The sequence below is a fragment of the Lytechinus pictus genome, chromosome 9 (assembly GCF_037042905.1).
Source record: "Lytechinus pictus isolate F3 Inbred chromosome 9, Lp3.0, whole genome shotgun sequence".
NCBI lineage: Eukaryota > Metazoa > Echinodermata > Echinoidea > Temnopleuroida > Toxopneustidae > Lytechinus > Lytechinus pictus.
In genome coordinates, this window is record NC_087253.1 from 4,029,654 (window position 1) to 4,054,720 (window position 25,067).

A 25,067-nucleotide genomic window follows, 5' to 3' on the forward strand; every position below is an offset into this window, starting at 1 on the left:
TTAATATTTAGAATAATGCTCAAGTAGTACAGGCTGTATGATCTGTTATATCCATTTGGTACAGTTGATTTTTTTTTTTTTTTTATTCCTCTTTAGCAAAACTGTTGGGGGCACATAAAATTCTAAAAATCTCAATATCATTTCTATATTTTTTTAATTATTATTATTACTATGCAGTTCTTAATTTCTCTTCTTTTTCTTCATCAAAGGAGGCAAGTTTCCTGTAATTTTACTATTTGTTGTCTCAATGATTGTTATGTATTAGGTGCTGGAGCCTGGCGAGTACACATGTCATTAATAGGAATGTGGAGGCATGCTCTTGCTGTTGTCTAGGGCATTCCTCCTTATTTCATTTCATTGTTGCTTTTCAGGCTCTAGTACCTCACACAAATCTAAGTTATCTTTGTGCTATGTTATGTTAAGCATTACACACATATCAGTCCGGCATGGGTATTCAAATTCTTCCCAATACCCGTCTTTATTCCTTTTACTGTATCTTGCCTGGCGTTACGTACATACTTTTTAAAATAATGTTTGTCAATGTGTTGTATTTGAATTTTAATAATGTGCAATTTTATATATTGAATGTGCAATATTCTCTCAACGGTTTTTCCATGAGGGCTCGCATGCCTCTGGGCAATAGTACTGAATTTTACTTTTGCGAGCCCTGGCCCATGGAAAAACCGTTTTCTTACTGTTTTCTTCTTCTCTTTCATTTCTACCTTATCTATATTTAATTATTCAATTTCAAATTGTATTTATGTAATTACATTGTACAATTTTTGTATGTTTTTATGGCCAAATAAATAATAATAATAAAAAAGGATAGAGACTAATAAGACATACCGTTAATAAAGGTTCTGATTTCATGTCATCTTGACCCTCATTCTTTGGTGCTTTTTTCTTTCCTCCTTTCACCGCTTTACCACCTTTAGCCTGTAAGAGAAAAACAATAATATCAAGATGAAATACATGTACTTCTGATATCTTAAGATGATAGTGATGGTGATGATAGTCTTGGCGATGATCATGGTAAAGATGATGATGATAGTGATGATGATGATGATGCTGATGATGATGGTGATGAAGTTGATGGAGATGATGATTATTATTATTACAATAAAAACAACTGTGATACTATATCTTCAGAGCTGCCAAGTTGTATTTTGCATTTTCAGTATTCTTATCCCCCAAAATCAGTATTTTGACAAAAAAAATCAGTATTTTTACCGTGTGAGATAAATATTTTGTATATTTCCCCAAAAAAGTGTATTTCATAATAAAATGCTTGGCGCACTCGCCCATCACGGCGCTCAAGCTGCATGCAAGCTAAAATGTGCACTGCTCTTGCAGATGAAAAAAAAAAAAAAAACATTGAAACTTGTGTATATCTCACCCTGGTTTTTACAAAATGATTGAAAAAAAAAACAAGTTTCCTGAAATTACATTGATCTAATAACCATATTTGTGTACGTTTTATGAAATAGAGACATATAGAGATGATTTTTCTCAATAAATTTCGATTTTGTAAAAAAAAAAAACCACGTATTTTTTAAAGAAAAAACGTACTGCCGTATTTTGGTTGCAAAAACGTACTAAATACGGAAAAATCGTACTACTTGGCAGCTCTGCATCTTGCATGTATGAGATCTCATGACAAAAACATGAAAACTTCAGTATAAGCAAACGGTACGACTATCATACGACAACAAAATATCAACATTCTGTAGTTGCAAACTAAGGCATGTACAAAAGATTCCATCTTCTCTTACAGAGAATTGCTTTAAAGGTCAAGTCCACCCCACAAAAATGTTGATTTGAATAAATAGAGAAAAATCAAACAAACGTAACGCTGAAAATTTCATCAAATCGGATGTAAGATAAAAAAGTTATGGCACTTTGAAGTTATGCTTATTTTAACAAAACAGTGACATGCAAATGGGTCAGTCTTTATTTTACATTTAATTTTTTTCATGAAATTTTCAGTGTTATACTTGTTGGATTTTTCTCTTTTTATTCAAATCAACTTTTTGTTGGGGTGGACTTGTCCTTTAAGAAAGGAAATTTACAGGGTAACTCTGCCTCAGTCAAACCTTTTGGGACCTCAGAAATCTGGTCAACTTGGGATAAATTCAACTTGTTTTAATAATCTGGTATTTAAAAAATTGCTTCTACTTAATAGGCGAATATTTGACTAATGGAAGCACTGGAGTAAGTTCAAGCAGCAAACCTTTTGTTCAGGGGCGGATGAAATATTGTGCCATTCCCCCCCACTTGAATAGTATGACATCATGTATTAACACCCATGTATGAACCTTGAACCACGAAGAGTAATCCCTTTCAGCAGCTTCAAAGCTATCCCGGGATGAAAGGTTGGCTTAGGCAGAGTTACCCATGTATCGAAACGGTGACACAGTATTTGCTCCTGCAACATTAGCTCCGGTCTTAACATCTCAGAGGTCATAGGATCAGAGCTAGCATTGTAATAGAGTTTTTGGTTCTGAATAATAATAATAATATGCAACAATTATATAGCGCTTAATACAAATGTTTCTAAGCGCTGCATACTATCACCCCAGCTTTAGCTCGGCTACCCTGATCGGACGCTCGAGCATTCAAGGAATTCCTTACTACCGGGCACCCATTTACTACACCTGGGTAGAGAGTGACATGTGTAAAAAAACGCCTTGCCAAAGGACGCCAGTGCTGTGGTGGGATTTGAACCCCGGACCTTGTGGTTCAAAGTCCGGAGACTTGTCCACTGAGCCACAACCCCTGTACAGAGGTGAATAATGTCAAAATAAGGTGTAGGGTAAATTAATTTTTGGAGGTAAGATTTTATGTTGGGCTTATATGCAGATTTTCCATTAGAGCAAATGCCATGGGACCATTGAAACAACCTCACAGACAATTACAAGAGAACTTACTGCGCCCGAATCTGTCTTGGGCTTTGATTTGGCAGTTCCTGGTCTGCTTCCAGCACTCTTAGCTGGAGCCTTAGAAGGAGCCTTGGAGGAGGAGGCCTTAGCAGCAGGAGCCTCCTTGGATGGACCTGCCTCTGCTTTCGGTTCCTTGGATTTCTTCTTCCCTCCGCCGTGGGCTAGCTCTACCTTATCGCTATATTCCTTGATCTGAAAGAAGTAATCAATGATTAAAACATCAATTTAGTCAAATATGAACAATACCTTCTCGTAATATCTTTTATCTGAAATAAGACCAATATTATCAATCAATTATTGAGACATCAATTAAGGCAAATACCAAGCTCTACCTTCTCGCTATATTCCTTGATCTGAAAGAAGTAATAAATGATTAAAGGTATTGTTTAACTTTGTGAGCAACTGATTTAAAAAATTTTTAAACCAAGATGAAACATATGTACAAGTGCATGTATTAGAACTAATAAACCCTGAAAACAACCATTATTGAGAAAGAAAAGCTAAAACTACAAGGCAAACCCCGATTTTGTAAATAGGCGTCTACTAGATGCCTAAATAGTACACATAAGTGATTGGGATGAAATTAAGTTGGAGTTTCCGGTCACTTTATATTTCAATTTTTGAAGCACTAAATAATTATTTTTGAACGCAATTTTTTCTGGGCTTCATTTTTGTAACATATCACATTCACAGGTGACAAGTGTGACCTTCTAGCTCAGATTTTTTAAAAGTCAAACCAATGTTAAACAATCACTTTAAAACATCAACTTAGTCAAATATGAACAATACCTTCTCGTAATATCCCTTAATCTGAAATAAGACCAATATCAATCAATTATATTGAGACAAAAATTAAGGCAAATACCAAGCTCTACCTTCTCGCTATATTCCTTGATCTAAAAAAGACAAATATCAATCAATGATTGAAGCATTACATAAATAATAATAACAATTTTAAAAGTTCTTGTCTAGCGCATATCACATTATGATTACGACATCTCTACCCAAACGATTTGGATATTATTACCCCAGCTTTGGCTTGGTGGCAATAATTACTTACAGTGCACACGCATTTCAAGGAATGGATTCCTACCGGATACACATTTACCTCACCTGGGTGGAGTGCGGCACAATGTGGATAAATTTCTTGATAAAGGAAAACATGCCATGGCAGGGACTTGAACCCCAAACCCTTTTTTAGTCAAATATGAAATGTTATCAAACAAAGGTGTCAAGGTAATGATGTGGGCAATACAAATAGAGTTTAGTTCAGGGGGTGTTATCACAAAGTCTTGAGTCTGACTAAAAATCACACTTAAATTCTGTTACATGCAGTACACAACGCATCACCGCGTTGGCTGGAGGCCGCACATTACTGAGATAATAATAATACTAATACGTCAATTTATATAGCGCAGTTACTATGTGCACATACTCAACTGCACTTTGATACTTGGCATCATATTATCACCCCGGCTGTAGCTAAGCCGCCATATTAATAGGCGCTAAAGCGTTCAAGGAATAAATCCTACCGGGTACCCACTCACCTCACCTGGGTCGAGTGCAGCACAATGTGGATAAATTTCTTGCCGAAGAAATTACGCCATGGCTGGGATGAATTGATAAATTTCGGAAAAAATTCATACAGAATGATTAATCAAGGCCACAGCTAAAATATCAGGTTGCGCATTTGCAATTTCAGTATGACATTGCAAATAATTTTTTTTTTGTGACACAACCTAATCCTTGATTAGGCAATGTTACCATGGTACCAGGTAGTTACGTTTGATGCCAGCGTTACAATGGACTCACCTTGTCTAACTTGATCTTTTCTAGATCGGCCAGAAACGGGTTCATTGGCTTCTCTCCAACCACCTTCAGCGCTGTCCCCAAGGCTTCGGACGAGGCTTCTCTGCAGTCTGGTGTGGTATCAGCCAGTTTCTGGAGAGAAATATAACAATCACTATCAACTCAGTTAGAATCATGAATTAATTAAAAAGATTTTAATCTTTAAACTTGACAACATTTAACTTTCAATTCATCAGTAATAAAATAGCTGCATTATTAAACTCATTCATAATGATGAATCAAGGCCACAGCACGTCTCACAACTGAGAAACAGTCTGATTTTCTGAAAATGTAAATAAGACTTTTTTTTATTATCATTTTAAGGTCCAAATTACTTGTAAGAATATCAGTATAACATTATTTTATGATTGCAGGCTTTTGTTTTATTCGTAGCAAACTGAAGAATTGCTATGACGTCATCACAACTATTCAATTTGCTTTTATTCTAACAAGGATGGTAAGCATAGTCACAGATTTGAACATAAGTATTTGTACGATGATTTAGAACTTTCACAGTAAGTTGTTCCATGTATCAATACTCGCATCAAATTTTACTACGTTCTATTCCAAAACATGTGCAGTTCAATTATGTTCAATTATTAATTGAACCATATTTCTGTCCAGGTTATTATTTCTCATTTAATATCATTCATAATCATTTCATAGGTACAGAAATCTAATGATCAATACTGCATCATAGCATTTAGATGATCTCGGATACTGCCGGAGTTGAATGCAATCCCATGATGCATCATGTTATAAGAACCCGAACTGCACCATACAGACCAATATTTCTAAATCTGTGAATTAAAGATAAGTACCAGTTGTGGTAACGATCTCAAAATGAAATCGAACAAAATCCAATGAAATGACCACCCAAGTGTTTGTATGTATAAATAAAAAATATGTGCCAAAGGGCTCTGGAAGAAAATGCGCAATTGCTCAGAAACGAGTAAAATAAGCACAGAATTTCATCAAATGTCAGGCATTTTTTCCAAGCAATATTAATACACTGCCCCACATATGCTTTTCCGCGTTAGTGACCATCAAAATTATCGGTTTTGCTCTAAGATTTTGTGATTCCACAAAGATAAGTTTACATTATTAATGAACCAGATCTAGATATATGATAATATAGTGACAATTAACCTTGATTTAAAAGACTTTCTCACAAAATAATTGTTTGCTGCAACTACTCGCTTTTACCTTTGAACTTAACATTGGACAGATTTTTTTTAAAGAATACAGGGAATAATTTTGATCTACAAATTTGAATAGCATTTTTGGTCATGAGAGAAAAGCTCTCAACTAAGTAATGTACAGTCCTATGAAAATATGCTATACAAAAGACTTTATGTGTAGCAGTCTTTAAAAAATGTGGAGCAAATTGCGATGCGATACCAGGAAAATTATTCCCTGGAATATAGAAAAGCGGCACCTGCTATGCAGGCGAGACAAAAACCAGTGTGAACTATGGACTTACCTTGACTAAGGATGCACAGAGTGGTTTGAGTATGGATTTAGGAAGCGTTGCCGGAGTACACTGTCTGAATGCTCGACACAGGAACAACGCTGTCTCTGTTCTTATCGAGGGATTCTTGTTGTCGAGTGCGGCTAGGACGTCTTCAAGAATGTTCTGGAACGTTGTCTGGAGAAAAGTGCAAACACACACCACATTTAACCCTAAATAGACTGGGCTATTTCGATGCCTAAGAAGACTGGGGGGGGGGCTGATTCAGCCCCCCCCCTATGATCTCGGCCGTCGATCTCGCGATCGCGACGAAAATTGGCACACGTGTTACCCATGGCATTATCTACAAAACTATACCATCAAATTCTGCAAAAAATCTCATGTCTCATTAATTATGCTAATTTATGCGTAAAATCATAAGTTTGCTCTAATTAATAAAATAATGCCCCTGAAATGCTAATTTTTGTGTTTCACATACTCTAGATAGGCATCTGATCAAATTTATTTAAAAAAAATTTCAACATCACATTTATTTTCTTATGTATTCTATTGTTTTCTAAATTTCTTATGTATTTCTTTGTTTTTCGACTTTTTTTTTTTTTGTTTTTTCAATGGAAATTGTCGGGGACTTTATTTCGACCATAAAATAGATAAAATTAATTGATTTTAAGCAGTAAAAGGAAAAATAATGATACATTTATGAATTTTGGTTAAAAACACTATTTGCATTGGATTTGTACACAAATTCACGTTTTTGAGTAATTTTGGGTCTGCATGCACTTACGAAATGTTGCGTGATTTCGGAACCGCGTACCCGGGGGTCACAACTTTGGTCTCAAAAGTTGCGAGAGACTTGAAGGTAAAAAGTCAGCGAGCGACACGGTCAAAAAATTTCGCGTGGCGGATTTATCGCGAAAAATGTTGAGGGGGGGGCTGAATCAGCATGTACTTTGTGAGATTAACCAAAACTTTAAAACGACACAACTTTCTTAATTCACATCTGATTTTAATGAAATTTTCAGTGTTGTGTTTGTTTAATTGTTCTCTTTTCCATTTAAGTCAACTTTGTGTTAAGTTGGACTTTCCTTTGTAATGGGCAAAACTTAAATCAACTTTACATTCTAAACTGATAGTAAGACAAGTTTCTCCGTGACTAGATATTAAGGTGTATATTGTACAGATTGAATACTTACTGATGGAAAGATAGCGTCTATAGCCTCTCTCAAGGCTGTAACTACATTTATTTTCTTCTCCTTGAACTTGTCTAGGATTGAGGATATACACTGAAAGGAAAACAGAATTAAAATGAAATTAAGAGAATAATCGTTAGCAGTAGTTGTAGAGGTGACATTGACAACGTCATCATCATCGTTGTTGTTGTAATTATCGTCGTCATTGCAGCATCATCGTCATGTCATCATCATAAATTGACCATCGTCCTCATCATATCATTATCTCTTCATCATCATAATCATCATCACCATCATCATCATCATCATCATCATCATCAACTTATTTCATCATAATGGAGACACATCATTTACACATGTATGAAAAATGAAACATTTATGATTTCATGTAATAACATGAAAAAAAAAAATTGGAGATGTGACATCATCAGCCCACTTAATGAATATTCATGACAATGTGCATGTGGCTGTTTTCACAAAATATTCATGAACTTTAAAATTCAATAACTTCGTTATTTGTTATCCGATTTTTATTAAATTTTCAGCATTTTGCTCTGTGAATTTTACTCTATTTATTAAAATATAAATATTTTCAGCCCGGACCATCCCTTTGTCTTACTTTTACGTCTTGTTTACTTTATTTCCTTCATTTCATGTGATCAAACCTTATTTTCTTACCTTGTGGATTTGTATATTTTTCTGGTATGTATGCTTTTTATAAGTGGAAAAATGAGCATTACTCACCGCTACTGCATACGGAGCAAATTTCTTGCGTATTCCCAAGGCGATGCCTGCCATGCACTTTCCTGCGATGGCAACTATCATCACATTGTTGTCCTTGGCTATCGTCTGCAATAAAAAAAACAATACGGGGGGAGATTATTTTTGACAATAAAACAAGGAATTGTATTTTTTTTTCTTGGTGTGTCTTTTTATCCATATGAACAATATCAAAAACATGTACAGTTGTGCTCAAAAGTTGGTGGACCCCGCCACAAAATGCACTCCTTCATGCTGAGTGTTGAATGTAAACAACAACACTACAATGTTCGGCGAGTACCCAGAAATAAACTTCATCAAATGTAACATTTTATCACCTGACTTCACAATTAAATATGTTCATTTTCTGGTGGAGTTCACTAACTTTAGAGCACCAGGGTACATCAGATTTCATTATTTTCTTTTTTGAATAAGACCTTTGCGATGTTAAGCAAAGATACAGTAAATGAAGCAAACTCCAAATCCCCCAAAATCTTGAAAACCATCATCTATCAATGCAATTATTTCAACCATCACTAGTTGCAATACAATTGCACGGATACATCAAAATACAAACCAACCCCATAAATGACAGTTTGGTTACCATGGAGAAAGCATAGCTTAAAAATGGGCCTACCAACCTTAATAATAATAGTAATAATAGCTGGATTTATTAAGCGCTTTTTGCCTGAGGATACAAAGTGCTGCTATTATTACCCCGGCTTTAGCCATGCTGCCATATAGGCGCTGAAGCGTTCAAGGAATTACTTCCGGTAGGTACCCATTCACCTCACCTGGGTTGAGTGCACCACAATGTGGATAAATTTCTTGCTTAAGGAAAAAACATGCCATGGCTGGGAATCCAACACACGTCCCTCAGACTGAAAACGATAGTCAGAACCAAGAAAAACAAACGCATCTCCCCTATTCTACAATCTCTCCATTGGCTTCTGGTACACTCTCGCATAACCTTCAAGATTCTTCTCATTGTATACAAGATTAATCATGATATGGTACCCAAGTATGATTATGCAGTTCAGGCAGCAGTAGGTATCTAAACCTTTCAGCAGCTCCATTTTACCACCATACCTCCCTTTAAAACATTACTTTCCTTCCAGGGCGTGCTAGGGATGTGATGAAAACAATTGGTTCACTATACCTGTATAAACTTTTGCTTTTCTTTTACCTTGTTATTTTTTAATAACTATATAGCCTTATATCTTATCTCCTTCTTCCACTGGGGCCTATAACTCACAAGCTCTGCTTTCAACTTTTAATAGGCCCCTCCATTTTTCACTGATTTAAATTCTTATTGCGTATAATTTCTGTCTCAAGAACCATTTATTTCAACTCAAGATAATTACCCCGGTATGTTATACTCATGTCAAGCATGTAAATGTTTGTATTTGAATTATGGAAATAAACTAAACTGAAAAAAAAAAAAAAAGTATCTCCAAGACCTTGTCTCCCTTCGTTCCTCCTCTTCAGTCAGATCCCTCCGCTCATCCTTTTCATCTAATTTAAACCACGGCCCGCGCACAAAGACCAGATACGGTGATCGTGCCTTTTCTGTCATTGTCCCTGCCCTGCGGAACAAGCTCCCAAACCATATTCAAAATGCTCCCTCTGTTGAAATTTTCAAATCCTCCCACTTATCTTTTTTCAACACTAGCATAGTAGGTTTGTTTTATACATTTCATATTCAGCCCACCTTTGCACTTTGAAACACCAGTAGAAAGTGGCCTATAAATGTTATTATTATAACCACTAGACCATGTGGTAAACCGGTGTGTTGGCTCAGTTGGTAGAGCGTCCGTCTCACAACCGGGAGGTCGGGGGTTCAAACCCCGGCCGCGTCAGACCAAACGACGTTAAAAGATGAAAGTTGCTGCTACCCTGTTTGGCGTTCAACGATTAAAAAGGGATAGAGCCTCGTCGATCTGGCGCTGCACAGCGGCTGCCGGGCCCATGATCAATTGGGCAAAGCAAATTTTCTGAGTATTTAATTTCATGTCTATTTTCGAACAATAAAATATGGATTTTCATCATTTTTCATTTTTCATCATGATGCCCCAACTTTACACACTGAAAATGATATCTTTTCCTCCTCACCTTCTTAAGGACCCTGACAAGTTCAGCGAAGTCTCCCGGTTCTATCTTGGGGTTAGCTGTCAAGGGTTGTAGGACCTCTAAAGCTTCCTTTCTCGTCTGCCATTTCTTGGCTTCCTGTAAGTGGTCATCAATATGTGAAAACATTTATTACCAGACCTGCCAACCTCTGGGAATGAAAAATTGTATTCTGTGATTAAAAAAAATGTATTTTTCCCCCCAAAAGTGTATTTCATAATAAAATGCGTGGCGCACTCGCTCATCGCGGCGCTCAAGCTGCATGCAAGCTAAAATGCGTACTGCTCTTGCAGATGAAAAAAAAATGAAACATGTGTATATCTCACCCTGGTTTTAACAAAATGATTGGAAAAAAAACAAGTTACCTGAAATTAAATTGATCTAATAACCATATTTGTGTAAGTTTTATGAAATAGAGACATATTAGAGATGATTTTCCTCAATAAATTATGATTTTGTAATGGTTTTTTACAAAAACATATTTTTTAAAGAAAAAACGTACTGCCATATTTTGGTTGCAAAACGTACTAAATATGCCAAAAACGTACTGGTTGGCAGGTCTGTATTACGATGGGAGACAAATGACATCATTGTTAGCATGTTAAAAACAACTGCAAGTCAAGACAAAAAATGTTTATGGACAGTTTCCTAGCTACTCTGAAACCAACAACAAAAAATTAAAATGAAATGCTTCTCATAGGTTATAAACAGAGATTTTTGCACATACAAAAATTCTCACAGACCAGATGTTAATGGGGCATATAAAATTAAATTTGTGACAATGTAAATGACATTATCTTTTTTTTTCTTGTTAAATCTTCGAAATTCACTGAGGAAAATGAAGATAAAACATTAAAATGTAGAAGAGTTAATCCAGGAATATTTGAGGATTTCCCCCAAAGAGACCCTTGAAACACAACTTTCCTTGAAGAAAAGCTACTTTTGACATAACATAAAGTAGGATGTTTGAGTCTTGGGCATCCTTATCAAAGTACTGACCATGTTTTCATAGAAGTCTTTGGGTAACTTGGAGAGGACATCCACAGGCTCTAGGAGATCATAGGGATCTACTGCGGGACCTGCTGCATCCGCTTCATCTGTAATGAGACAAATACAAGATAGTGAGTAGAGAACATAACCAATGAATGAGATTGACTGATTGGGAGGTCGACTGTACAGTACCCCCTGCCTGAACGACAAGATAGTCATGCAACGGCCTTAAGTCGTGATAAGCCGATGACTAATAATTGGCTTTAATATAGCACGACATCAATCTACGACTGCTCAAACGCAGAACCGCTACACCACGGTGAATGAGTTTTGGGGTATCTTTAGTACCAAGTTGAAGAAAGTCAGAGGATTTGTGGTCATTGTTCAGATAGGAATCGCATGTCGGCTCAATAAACACATGTTTGGACGTTATCTTTAAGAAGTTGGAAGGCATATTGACTGGACACTTAATAAGCTTAGGACTATGGAGATCGTGGCTGGATCGTGGGCGCACGCATGATACGTTGGGTCGTGACCTCAATAGTGCCGCGACGGACCATGCGTGCGACCACGCCATAAGTATATAAATAGCCTGATCTCTGAGTGAGTTAAGTCAGTTTCCAAGTTAGTTTCCCAGTTTATAAAGTTCTGTCAGTTAGTTCCAGTGAGTTAGTCAGTCAGTTTCAGAGTACAGAGTTTGTCTTGTGAGAATGCACGTCAAGTCAATGGACATCTAGTGGTAGCCATCGCCCGCATCGCGTATCGGTCATCATCAGCAGCTTCGTCATGTACATGATGTATGGATACTTCGAGGACATTACCAGACACGTATCCTAAGAAGGACTGAACGAAGGATCAAGGTAAACCCTCGTCTCTATACCTATACCGCAGGCGGGTAAGGTTACTACAGGACTACCGATATGTAACTAATGTGTTACAAGCATAAATCTCAAGTCACAACTTCAGACTGATCAAGAAACTCTTTAAGTACCTCACTAAAGGTATGAATTATTCTTAATTATTGGCTCTCAGGGAATGTTTTATGAAAAAAAAAAATAAGTCAGTAATTTCCACTGACTACTGTTATAAGCTACTGAAATCCTTGCAGCTAATTGGCTCAGAGCTTAATAGTCAGTGAGGTTGTGGGCTCAAATCCCAGCCATGGCACAGTTTCCTTCAGCAAGAAACTGATCCACAATGTGCTGCACTCAACCCAGGTGTAGTAAATGGGTATCCAGCAGAGGCAGCGGAACGTCAGGCTCGGACAAAGAAAGTGAAGGGGCTCCTTTTGTCTGCCAAACAATAGGTGCCCCTCCACTTTCATTGTATGAGCCTGAATGTTCCGCTGCCTCTGGTACCCCGCAGGAATTAGTTCCTTGAAATGTACGCTATAATGGCTGCCAAATCCTTTGAAGCAAATAGAGATGTTTATATCATGTGATATGCACTACACAAGAAATGTTTATCATTAACTAACCTTCCTCATCTTCATCTTCGTCAGCGTCATCCTGAGCCATCGCTTTGGCCTTGAGGTCCTGTTGTGATTTAAGGAATCTTGTCTGCTTGGCAGGCTTGCCCGGTAGTTTCTCAAACTCCTCTTCTAACTCTTTCAACTGTATCGAACAAACAAAATAACTACCACATCAATTACCTCTGACATTAAATTACTAATCATTAACCTTTAACATTCATAAACTTTGACGTCAATAACCTCTAAGATATCTTGTCTGCTTGGCAGGCTTGCCGGGTAGTACACTGTAACTGTATCAAACAAACAGAATAATTTCCACATAATTGACCTCTACTCATAACAAGTGGAGCGCCTAAAATTGACATAATTTGAACAAAAGGATGTTCTTCAATAAAACTTTACAGGGCAACTGATACAGAAACTTTAAAGATAAATGCAGCAACAATACAACGACAAAAAATCAGATTTTTCGAATTTGAAGAATAAAAGCTAACTGAAATTAATAAAAAATTGACCAAAGTAATACCTTGCCAAGAGGCCTGTTTATATCAGGAATAGTTGAGTTTCAATGCATCCCGAGAAATCACAAGCAAGTCCAAATGCATGCTGCTAATTGGTTGAAAATAATTTACGACTGATAACTTGAATTGCAATTCATCGCAACTCCTAATACAACCGGGCCCTAGAATAGCTCAACCTACCTGCACAGGTTTGATATTCTGTAAGCTGGGTTTCATGGCAGCTCCGATCCATCGATAGAGATCAATCGCAAGCTGCTTGGCCTTGTCTCTCACATTCTTGTCGCTGTGCTCCAGAACCTTCGGGACCGACTTGACGACGGGTTTCAGCGTGATGACCTTTGACCCGAACTCCCTGACGGCTGACGCCATGACCTCCAGGCAGGCAGCGACGATCTTGGGTTGTTTGTTGGTGAGTCCCTTCAACAGTTCCTCCTGTGGGCATTGCATAGAAGAGAGAGGCATTTCATGAAGGCTCTTTTTCAGTGGCTTTTAAGGACTAATGTTAAAGGTAGAAGACAGTAGTATCAGCAAACAAATATTTCATAAAAAAGTCTTTTGAATCAAGGTTAATTGTCAAATATTATCATACATCAAACAATTAAAAAGACTACGAAATAGCACTCTTCCTTACTTGGTTAAGACTCTAAATCAACATTTTACTTACTAGGCCCATGTTCTTTCTTTTTGCATTTTATGTGAATCGAATGGACAGATCAGTTATCTCCGTGTTATTGGATCTTCTTAGTACTCAGAATTTTAATGTCGTCGTTTTACTATTCATTTAATTTTTACACAATTGTGAATAAGGTATTTATTTATATTCATTTTATGTTTCTTTGTATTTTGATCATGTGCAATATCAATATTTATCTACCAATGTCAATACAGGAGCATTCTTTATTAAATGTTGTAATATTCAATTAAAATATTTTACTTAATATATTCCCAATTGCATATTTTGTTTAATCACTGAATTAGTACGATTTATAATTCATTACGTTTAATCATGAATGATATTAATTTTATCACAATGTGAGTAGAGATTGCATGACTTTAGTTTGATTTTATTTTTACCATATATTAACCCAGATCATTCAATTTTATTTTAAACCTGTGCAATATCAATCTACAAACAACCAATTTCAAAATACAAGCATTCTTGTATACCGTAAGTAACGGTGTATTAACCGCACCCGTGTATAAACCGCACCCCCAACTTTGGACTAAAAAAAAAAAAAAAAAAAATCCTCACATTTACATGCATATTTGAGGTACGAAGAAACAAAAACTAAGTTAAAGATTTCAAAGTATTCAAAGAGATTACCAGTATGCAGAAATCTGCTGTTCTTGATCAATTCATCTACAAATGTTAGCAAGAAAGAAAGGTCCCGCCAATATTGGCAATTTACACACTCACTCACCTCACAGTCACAGTGTACACACACACAGCACTGCCTTTCTTGTACATGTACATTTCAAACTTCGATACGGTACCACTACCAGTACATCTAATCAAATTGTGATCTGTGTCTTTCACATTTCTTGCATCACAACCTCACAATCACTTTCAGAATTTGTCTAGCATTCGATGTCTTAGCATGAATTTTGGATACGGGATTACAGGAAGGTTCAAGAAACAAAGAAATTTGTATTTTTTCCAGTTGTTTGACGGCTTCGTGCCGTCTCTATCGTGCGTGGTGCACGGTGTACATGGTATCTTATGAAAAGCAAACGGGAAAGAAAAAAATAAGCTGGCGCGAAACGGGACTTTGAGGGGTTAAATTAAATGAATAGCGCCAGCTTAAGTCGCACTAAAACCAAAATACAACGCAAGCTAGCTCTTGGCTCTCGCGCGCTCAGCTGTGACAAATTATTACCGAGAATGCTTGGCGTCTCTATGAACTTAGCCAGGGAACTTCGCTGCTTTGAATCGAGAATAAAGTCGAAATTAGTGTCATGAAGGTGGGTGCATTTGTTACGACAGTATTTGATCATAAGATCATAATAATCGCTACCCATTACCCGCGGCTCATACCCCTCTAAACGACATTGCACTGGGCGGCTACGGCCGGCCACTCGATGTGTTGTGAACTGGCAGACTTCTTACATGTTCGGGAGGGGCTACGCGGGCGGGCTCAGACCCGTCACCGTGTATAAACCGCACCCCCGACTTTTGCTTATATCCCGCCGAGAAAAAGGTGCGGTTAATACACCGTTACTTACGGTAATAATATTCAATTTTAATAACTTTCTAGTAATATCATACTTCCTAGATTGCATTGTTATTCCCAGTGAATACACTTTTATTTCTCATTAATAATTGTTCCAAAAAGTACTACTTTCAATTGTGCATGCATGTAACTATTTCATTTACTATCTATTTCTCGAACCAAATGTTTAATTGTATTATTTATTTTATCTTGTACATACATTGTAACCATTGCAATTCAGTCTTTGGACTGCGAGAATGGATATTTTCAATAAAATCCTTCAATCAAATCAATCAAATCAAATCAAACAATTATTTCATGAAAAAGTCTTTTAAATCAAGGTTAATTGTCAAAATATTATCATACATCAAGATCTGGTACATTAACGTAAACTCCTCTTTGTAAAATCATAAAATCTTAGCTCAAAATCAAATATTCTGATGATCAGTAACACAGAAAAGAATATGTGGGACAGTGTAATAATATTGCTTCGAAAAATATCTGACATTCAATGGAATTCTGTGCTTATTTTGTTTATTTCTCAGCAAATTTTTTTTACGCATCTTCTTCCTTAGCTACATGTATTTGGCACATATTTTTTTATTTCTACACATAAACACTTTGGTGGTAATTTCATTGGATTCTGTTCAAACTAATTTTGAGATCGTTACCACAACTGGTATTTATCTTTAAAAGCTACAGAAATCCTTGGATCTGATTGGCTCAGTGGAAATTTGAGAGTACAAATCACTGACAAAATACTGCATGAAAGAGCACGGTAAGGTTTGCCCCAGGATAACTGTATAATTTTCAGTTTTTATTCCTTGCTGACAAAAAAAAAATTGACCCAACAGCGACACCAAAAGGTCAACATTGAACTTGAAATCACCCAATGTCCGTCATGAATAATTGTTTAAAAATATGTCAATGTTTGTATGCACCCATCTCTTTTTTTTTCCAGCTCATGCTAACAAATGAATCAGGTGCAATGTAGGAGGGATATAAGCAGTTTCATACCTGTATTTACAGTTTGCGCACGAGATGAAGGTTATTGGCAATAAGCCGGAATAGAGTACCGAACTGATGACATCACAAAAACCTTTGTAGCATTTCAGCGTTTTTGATACCATATTTTGGTAGAGCATGATGAAAAACCCCAACTACCAAAATTTGGTGGGAATCGGTCCATGGGGGCCTTAGATATGACCTCATGAATACATATTTAGCCCCATTGAAGTCAGTGTATTATTGGCCTGGTTCTAAATGTTAGGAACCAGGCCAATAATACTTTGACTTCAATGAGGCTAATTATGTATTCATGAGGTCATATGTTGGGGCCCCATGGACCGATTCCCACCAAATTTGGGTTGTGGGGTTTTTTTCATCATGCTCTACCAAAATATGGTATCAAAACCCTGATATGCAAAAAGTGCAAATTGATGACGTCGCACTTCGGTACTCAATAGTGCTTTGTAAATCACCGAGATGAGAATGATTATTCGTAATGTCACAAATATGCACGATATCAGAGCTGCCAACATTGGGAAGATAGAATCCAGTAGATTTCGCGGAGGTACTATGGTTTTGTGAGGGAGTGACGGAATGCTGTCCCACGGAGGGGAGTTTTGGGTAGCAAAACACATTAAAAAACAACATTTGATATTTTCAATAATTCATAAAAGAATGCATTGAACGTGAAAATACCTTTAAATGTCCAGAGGGGAAGGAGCTTCAGTAGTGGTAAACATGGTACATGAGCTTGCCTGGCCCTGTACTAGTGTAAAGACTTATAGACTCTAGTCTATGTGGCCTGTAATTAATTAAAGTCTCTGTCTGAGTGATTCTTGTGAAAATTGTCACACAGTCCCATTCCGCTTGAAAATTATCTTTAAACTTCAAAAAATATTTTGTTGTCTTGGTCTTGGATGACTCCATCTCCATAATCTCCATGGTCACTGACAATGCGATTGTAGTGTGGATGAATCGGGACGAGGCGTGCTTCACACTGCACAGCTCAGCCAGCCAGTGCCAAGCTAGCTCACTCACGATAGAGAAAATGTTTGAATCCGATCAACCCAAGTGAAACTTTAGTAGGCGAAAAAATCTCCACTTTGCTTCTGTTCTTCAGGATTGTCAATAAAATTATTCCTGAAAGTAATCCACTTGTTAATCCCATGATTGATCCACAGTTTCAGCTCGAATAAAGCGCACAAAAGCTTACGAAAAATGCCCCGCAATGCTCGTGGACTTCCCTTGTCGCGGCGTAGCAGGCCGGAGACCAGGCAGGGCCGCGCCGGGGCGCATCGGGGGGCATGTGCATCGAGTGCCGCTAAAGTGTTTCCATCCCACACATTTCAGAACCCGGAAATAAAATGGCTTGTTAGATTAATTCACCAGTCGTTTTGTAAAATTATCTTCATTTAGATTGGAAATCAATGTACGATTATAAAAAAACTGGTATAAGTTACTGGATAAAATGAAAATGTGATCCGGAGGTTCCACGTGGGTGTAAAGGGAGTTGAACATGCTAGACTCGTAAAACAGCCGTTTGTATGAATTTTACAATTTAACAGCTAAAAATCACGATTATCCGGGAGATTTTAGCATGGGGTCGGGAGAACGGGAGATTCGATCGAAATCCAGTATTCTCCCGCAGGATCCGGGAGACTTGGAAGCTCTGCGATATCCTATTCAAAGAATAATTTAGGAGAGTTCTCAGTTACATATGCTTGGTCTTGTAGGTCAATTGATTACTGTAAAACATTGCCTATTTGTAAAGATAATAGAAATACCCAATTGCATTCTCTCATGTTTAGAAAGAACAATGATATTGATGCTTTCTCATCAAGACCATCAGAAAACATGCATATTATATTATTACCGTACAGTTCTGGCTCAGTTCTGGTTCTATCAGACATACATGGAATGGTCCAGATGTTTGGAACAATCATAGATAGGACACTAAATAAGCCTACTCGATGTACATCTTACTGTCATATACCATTTCAATCATTGTACTGTATTTAACCAGTTTATTTGGAAACGCCAATTCAGCGTCACAAAATTTCAAATATCATCATTATATTGGGCAACCATAAAGCCTCAACAATGATACAGTAAATTACGAAGAGCAAATAATCTGGACTTTTGAAACAAAGAACAGTTTCACGTCTGATCTGGGAGACTTCTTCAGCACGTCTGAATTGGCAGGAAATCGTCGTTGCCGCTTGGCGCCGACACACAACAACAGTTGCTATTGTCAGACGAGCTGAAGAAAAGTCCCAGACCAGACGTGAAACTGTTCTCCGTTTCAATACCAGTTAGTCCAGATAAACAGAATTATTTTCTCTTTGTGATTTGTATTTCTTCCTGGATGAATCAAGACATACATCAGTTTAATGATACAGAGACATATGATGCATACCATAACTTGTTCTTGTTTCTCCAGCTCTATGTAGACCTTAAGAATCTCCATGCCCTTCTCTTTGGTCTTGGTTCTCGATGAGTTCAGACATTTGGCTACCACGCCTGCGGTGACTTCACCTACAGTTCTGTAAAGGGGGGGAAAGAACATTCAAGCAATTACATATATTCAAATTTTAAAGGGGAAGATCACCCTTACAAATAGTTGCTTAATATTATTATTATCATTATTTCCTGTTCTTTTTTGTTAACAGGGCCACATGGAAGACCACCAAATTGGTGATATGTGCGACCCTGTATGAATGAATGAATGAAGGAATGAATGAAGGAATGAAGGATGAAGGAATGAATGAATGAATGAATGAATGAATGAAAGAAAGAATGAATGAATGAACGAACTAACGAAAAAACAAATAAATAAGTAAATAAAGAATGAATAAACAAAACAAACAAACAAATAAATCAATAAAGACGGAGGAGGGAGACAAGGAGGGAGATGAGGTAATGAGGAAAGCCGGAGAGGAACGTGAAGGAAATAAAGACAGGGAAAAGGAAGGTAGGAGGAAGAAAAGGGAGAGGATGGGAAGAACTGAACGTAGAGGAGGAGAATCAAAAGTACACTGTAGTTTTTAAAAAATCATTAATTTCATTTAAAGGGAAAGAAGAAGCAGCGATAGTTTTTCAAAATAACAGATAATTACATGTGACGATACATACTTTGGTGCTATATGAGCGCAATCTAAGAAGGCCAGCGCTGCATCCAGTCCTTTCTCCTGCGCTACGGCATTGCTATCAGTCACAAACTTCTTCACCAATCCAGCGAACTTGGTGAACTCAGAACTCTTCTCATCACTGATCTTTTTGAACAGTTTGGCCGCCTCCTCGTAGCCATGGAGACGGGCTTTCCAAACCTGAAATAAAATCGAGAAAATTTAGTTTTATATACCTGGGGGGTGTTTCACAAAGAGGTATTAGTGTGACTCAAAGTCATGATTAAACGCTGACGTGAACCTGGCCCCCCGTTGCATAAAAGTTATTATTATGGTAGCTTTGCCATCCAATGGTAACTACCATGGTAACGCTGATCAACAGCCAATCGAAATCTCATTGATTAATATACAGCAGTGTGCATCCTCTTCACAATGATTTGACAAATGCCACCCTTCATTTTCTTCTGCATTCAAATGGACATTGAAGTGCGACTTTTAGTCCCAATTTAATTGCAAATTATCAAATGATTTTAATAATGGTATACCTTTTGCAAAACAAATATGTGATTATTTGCTCTACTTAAGAGCTATCTACACTTGTGCTAAAAAGTTAGTGAACCAGGGGGCCGTTTCATAAAGCTGTTTGTAAGTTAAGGGCGACTTTAAGAACGACTGGTGAACCTTTCTTACGCGCTTAATCATCGCCACTGAATATATCATTTACCACAAGAAAGGATCACCAGTCATTCTTAAAGTCGCTCTTAACTTACGAACAGCTTTATGAAACACCCACCAGGCCAAAGAATGCACTCCTTCATGCTGAGCGTTACATGTATATTCAAGACAACAACATTGCAATGTCCGGCGAGCCCAGAGAAACAAACTTTGTGAATGTAATATTTTATAATCTGACTTCAAAATCAAATATCTAAAATGTGGAAAAAACTTGAAATATGTTCATTTTCTGCTGGGGTTCACTAATTTTTGAGCTCCACTTTAATGACTGGATTCAATTGCAAATTCATGAAAAATGATTTACAATTGATATTGACCAATGATTTACAATAGATGGCAAATTAGTTTTTCATATTAAACACTACCTCAGTTTTAGGAAATAGCCGTAATGGTGCTACGGTGTGGGAATTAGACCAGTTGGTAGAAGACCAAGTGGCTGCATGCACTATTCTTACCTCATGTTGGCACAGGTCATAAGTAGACAGCCTCGGATCAACATCCTCTAGATAATGATCACTGATCGATTCAAGACTACCCCCTAGTAATACTGGCATATCACCAAAATAGGCACGCTTCTCACGTCCGTCCCCCATGCTCATTAAACGTTGAACTTCATCCAAATTTTAATGCAATTTTCACTTGACTGTAGAACTCGCATACTTTACTCTAAAAATTATAGAATTGTAGCAAATTATGATGCTCGTGTACATGTGTATGTGCTGGAAAAATTCACATTACAATAGCGGGTGGAATATATTGATTTTGACTACAGCACAGCTGTTATTTTCTCCTCTTCAGATACCCTAGTTTTATTGGACAGTGTTGTAAATTTCACAATATCAAATTCCCAGTTCTCCCACTTTGACCTCTATTTTTATAGCGCGAGACAAAAAACCTGTACCAATAATATACATGTATATCTTGAAAAAATGCTTACTACAAAGGATAAATTTAGTGTCACTTCATTCATAATAATTAATATGTATTTATAGTTGAATTCTTTAATACTAATTATACTATCATTCACTAATACAAGATCATAAATGTATTTGAACACAAATGAATTCAAACTTAAATACTAACCTTATGAACACATTGTTCATCAATAGGAAGCTTCAGATATTCTTGATCATCTCCCATAATGCCTCATCGGTCAGGTGATCAGTATATGGTCAGGTGGTCAGTGTAGGGTCAGGTGATCAGCTGCAATCTGTGTTAATTCTGCCTCAAAGTGAATTTAACAGGAACTAGTCTGAAGAGACAAGAAGGAAAAAATCAATGACACCATATTTATGACATACATACATCAGAGCGCCTTGTATCCAAATGAATGCACAGCAAATTAACATGTTCATTAATGGAGATCTTTGCTTCATCATCATCATCATCATCATTATAATTACAACTATCATAATCATCACCCGGGGGGGCCACTTACATTGACAAGTGGATACCATGCGCGACCAAAAAACATGTAAAAGGGATGTCTTTTTCAAGATAGGGCACGTTACATACGTAACATGATAAGGGTGTCAAAAACACAAAAATATTGAAAAAAGGGTATCTATTTCGCTCGGAAAAATATACGTGTTAAGGGTCAAATATGCGGGGATGATAAATCAAAACCAAAATGCTTTATAAAGGATGTCCTTTTTGCCCCAACACTACGTGTTTAGAGTCCGATTTGCGCGAGGTGTGGAAGGTGGGGCCGTACTAAACCAAAATAATGGTGTCTAAAGGTAAAACCGACGACCGACGGACGCGTGACATAACAATAAAATATCTCTGTACTTGTTTAGGGGATCATTTCAGGGAATACTTGCTAAAATTAAAGAGTATCGTTTCCAATCCTTGTTAAGGGGTGCCTTTTCAGAATACGGAAAATACATCGCTGTACTTGTTTAGGGGCTCAGTTCTGGGAATACTTGCCAATAGTATTTGTTTCCAATACTTGTTAAGGGTAGGGTTTCACACGCCAATACTTGTTAAGGGGTGCATTTTCAGAATATGGAAAATACGTGTTTAGGGTGCTTTTCAAGACCCCGTGGTTGCGCATGGTATCCACTCGTCAATGGAAGTGGCCCCCCCGGGAATCATCATCATCATAAACTTCATGATCATCATCATCATCACCATCATCATCATTGATCATCATCATCATCATCACCATCATCATCATCTTCTTCTTCCTCCTCCTCCCCCTCCTCCTCATCATCATCATCCTTACCATCATCATCATCATCATCATAACACAGAATGATTCTGAACTAGACTTATACTTTCAAAGCGTACACAAAGAAAATACAGTATCCTCCATGTTAAAGACACCATACATGTACAATACATGTACATGTTATGTACTGGAGGCACATGTACATGTGGCTGGTCTATAGTGCACACTGCACAGTATGCCAAATTGTGTAATTTCATGAATGGAGTTCATGATTCAGGATTGCCCAATTGCTCTTCGGTGAAACACAGTATGTATAATGTAAATGTACATTCATGCATACATGTACATGTGCACACAGCACATGCATGTCACTCTTGCCCTATCTACATACAATACATGTACATCAGACCTGCCAACCTCTGGGAATGAAAAACTGTATTCTGTGATACAAAAAACTGTATTTTCCCCAAAAAAAGTGTATTTCATAATAAAATGCTTGGCGCACTCGCCCATCACGGCGCTCAAGCTGCATGCAAGCTAAAATGCGCACTGCTCTTGCAGATGAAAAAAAAAAACATTGAAACTTGTGTATATCTCACCCTGGTTTTTACAAAATGATTGAAAAAAAAAACAAGTTACCTGAAATTACATTGATCTAATAACCATATTTGTGTAACTTTTAAGAAATAGAGACATATAGAGATGATTTTTCTCAATAAATAACGATTTTGTATAAAAAAAAAAAAAAAAAATACTGCCGTATTTTGGTTGCAAAAACGTACTAAATACGGCTTAAACGTACTGGTTGGCAGGTCTGGTACATGTACATTGTATGTTAACATGTCAGAGGAGAGCCCAAAATTTTTTCGTCGTGTGAGAGTGTACAAAGTGTTTTATATGGTTTAATGGGGAACATGAAAACAGAATGACTTTGCCTCTTTCCTATGAAATTGTCTATTAATAGTATTAAAACATCTTCGTTAATATGTAAACAGTTAAACTTTATTGATTTGCAACTTACAGTATTCTATTCTTATTTTCTTTTGGTCTGAAAGAATGATAAAAACTGCAACACATTTTTATCTGTAAACACATGTACTGTATACAAAATACCGAGAAAATATTAAAATATTCTATGAACATGTACATAATACAATACAAGCAGGCCCAAACCTCCATGCATCAACTAATATCCATCTCTTTTCTTAGAAAATAAAGAAACGGACTCTCATGAAAAGGAACAAACTTTCATTATACACTCAGGAAATCTTTCCATGTTGACACTCCCCTTCATAAAACAATGCACTCCATCATATGCATTGTCTGTAATAATGTCTTTTATGGGTCTGAAATCAGACTATCCAGACAGCAATTGTATTTATAGACATGGAGGATGAGTCATCCGTTGTCGGGGTGCATCCCAGCAGTGAGTCGCATCATTACATGCAGACTCCAATGCAGCCACTGATAATAATAATGCCCATTCCAACTACATAAATTGCACCTCAACTTGCAAGTAGTCTTGCCTTTCAGACCAAGTAAATTTACGTACTATCTGTATGTGTGTGAGTACATCATGTGTACGGTATTCTTTCTATCCGATTCTCAGATTGAGGATGAAGGCCTGCGTGCTTGAGTATATACACACATCGAATCAAAGTCCCTTCTCTCCTCTGAGCTCTCTTTCTCTCTCATTTTATACATGTGTAGTTACATGTAAGTTCAGATGAACACATACATGTATGTACATTGTACATGTACAATGTAGATGTGAACTGTGAAGAATGTAGAAGAATTTCATTGTTCCTACCTCCCCCCCCCTCCCCTCCTCTACTTTTAATTTATTAAAGTTTAGATTTTTTTCTCATCAGATTAGACCTGCTCACCTGTAAAAAAGATAAATGTGATTAAATTAAACTTTTAAATTCTTTTATGCTGGAGGGACAAATGCACATATGCATTTGGAATAGACATATCTGTATTTAAACAAAGACAGACCGTATGCTGTCAGTCAGTGCCCTGAAATCAACAAGAAAATATGTGTTTGTAATGTTGTTTTGAAAGTGCACTTGCAAAAGGATTAAAGGAATTCACATTATACTGTTTACATGTATCTGGGCCCTGCATCAGTATAGGGTAGGAAATACTTTTTATTTTTTTTAAGCCGTTTTTTTTTCTACATTAGGACAATTGCAAAATTTCGGGGGCTATTTTTCTCATTTTTAAGGGCTACTTTTTAGGGGCAACAAACAATTTTGCATTAAAGGCAAATATCATTAAATTCTACCATTTAATAGTTTATAGCACATTGATTTTCTTAATAATCTTGAATATTGTTTGCTTGGGGCAACTCTAGAAAGAATGGCAGCCCCCAAAAGCATGCATTAATTGGGGGAATTTTAGGGGAGATTTGAGCCGTCATGACGGCAAAATTTCCTGTGAAGCATTTCCTATGCACGCTGAATCAGTAGATACACTTTCCTACAGCCTGGCAAATACA

The 25,067-nt window shown here is 37.0% G+C and overlaps 1 protein-coding gene across 11 annotated transcripts in view; it reads right to left on the reverse strand.

The window, feature by feature from the left end:
* Positions 1-25,067, reverse strand: part of LOC129268420 (cytoskeleton-associated protein 5-like) — a 92,106-nt gene that overhangs the window by 62,050 nt on the left and 4,989 nt on the right. For 9 of the 11 annotated variants that reach the window (XM_064104513.1, XM_064104512.1, XM_064104511.1 and 6 more), the window contains exons 2-14: positions 21,478-21,646; positions 19,667-19,860; positions 18,951-19,077; positions 13,497-13,748; positions 12,802-12,937; positions 11,334-11,431; positions 10,320-10,433; positions 8,193-8,297; positions 7,452-7,541; positions 6,271-6,435; positions 4,752-4,880; positions 2,928-3,131; positions 847-936 (exon numbers count right to left, since the gene is read on the reverse strand). In XM_064104513.1, the coding sequence (XP_063960583.1) occupies positions 847-936; positions 2,928-3,131; positions 4,752-4,880; positions 6,271-6,435; positions 7,452-7,541; positions 8,193-8,297; positions 10,320-10,433; positions 11,334-11,431; positions 12,802-12,937; positions 13,497-13,748; positions 18,951-19,077; positions 19,667-19,860; positions 21,478-21,534 (1,761 nt within the window). In that variant the 5' untranslated portion in view covers positions 21,535-21,646. Of the gene's footprint in view, positions 1-846; positions 937-2,927; positions 3,132-4,751; positions 4,881-6,270; positions 6,436-7,451; positions 7,542-8,192; positions 8,298-10,319; positions 10,434-11,333; positions 11,432-12,801; positions 12,938-13,496; positions 13,749-17,230; positions 18,214-18,950; positions 19,078-19,666; positions 19,861-21,477; positions 21,647-25,067 lie in introns of those variants that run through there. The other 2 variants (XM_064104515.1, XM_064104514.1) reach the window with 1 other exon arrangement.